At 62.9% G+C, this 933-nt stretch overlaps 1 protein-coding gene across 1 annotated transcript in view; it reads right to left on the reverse strand.

The window, feature by feature from the left end:
• LOC103620147 (IQ motif and SEC7 domain-containing protein 2) overlaps positions 1 to 933 on the reverse strand; it is a 5971-nt gene that overhangs the window by 3934 nt on the left and 1104 nt on the right. The window contains exon 4 of the mRNA XM_017738299.1: positions 749 to 915. Coding sequence (XP_017593788.1) covers positions 749 to 915 — 167 coding nt within the window. The remainder of the gene's footprint in view (positions 1 to 748; positions 916 to 933) is intronic.

Here is a 933-nt window from a genome sequence, read left to right on the forward strand (position 1 = left end):
CTCTAGAACCCGCAACAGCCACCCCCACTCTGGAACCCCCACACCCAGACAGGCTCTAGAACACCCCACACCCGGCTCCACTCCAGAACAGGCGACCTACCGGTCCTGCTCTAGAACCTACGGACCTGTTCTAGAACATGCTGCTCTCTGGCTGATCTAGAACCCGAACCGTGCCGATCCTGATCTAGAACCCACCGAACACAGACCTGCTCCAGAAACCCACACCACGCCACCCGCTCTAGAACACGCGCTGCCCAGCCCTCACTCTAGAACCCACACAGACCCTGCCCTCCTCTAGAAACTGCGGGCCCGCTCTAGAAGCCACAATGACAGGGCCGTCTCTAGAACCCGCAACACCCAGCCCCGTCCTAGAACCCGTGACGCCCACCCCACTCTACAACCTGTGGCACCCAGCCCCGCTCTAGAACCTGTGACGCCCACCCTCGTCTAGAACCTGTGGCATCCAGGCCCCATCCTAGAACCCATGACACCCGGCCCTGCTCTAGAACCTGTGGCACCCAGCCCCGTCCTAGAACCTGTGGCACCCACCCTGGTCTAGAACATGCGTCACCCAGCCCCATCTTAGAACCCATGACACCCACCCCGCTCTAGAACCTGCAGTGCCCAGCCCCGCCCTAGGACGTGTGACACCCAGCCCTGCTCTAGAACCCACAGCAGCCACGCCCGCTCTAGGGCTTGTGCCCCCAGGCAGGGGTCACCGGGGGGTGAGGGGCCGGCGGGGCCTCACCTCGCAGGTTCTTGATGAAATCCTCGAGCTTCATCTTGCGCTCGGCCTTGACGCTGGGGCTGTACATGTCGGTGTTGAGGAGGATGATGGCGAAGGCCAGGATGAAGATGGTGTCCGGGTTGCGGAACTGGCGCAGCAGGGCCGCGTTACACACGCAGTAGCGCTGGCTGCGGGGCGGACAACCC

Source organism: Corvus brachyrhynchos, unplaced genomic scaffold, assembly GCF_000691975.1.
Source record: "Corvus brachyrhynchos isolate BGI_N302 unplaced genomic scaffold, ASM69197v1 scaffold660, whole genome shotgun sequence".
In the NCBI taxonomy this organism is placed as follows: domain Eukaryota; kingdom Metazoa; phylum Chordata; class Aves; order Passeriformes; family Corvidae; genus Corvus; species Corvus brachyrhynchos.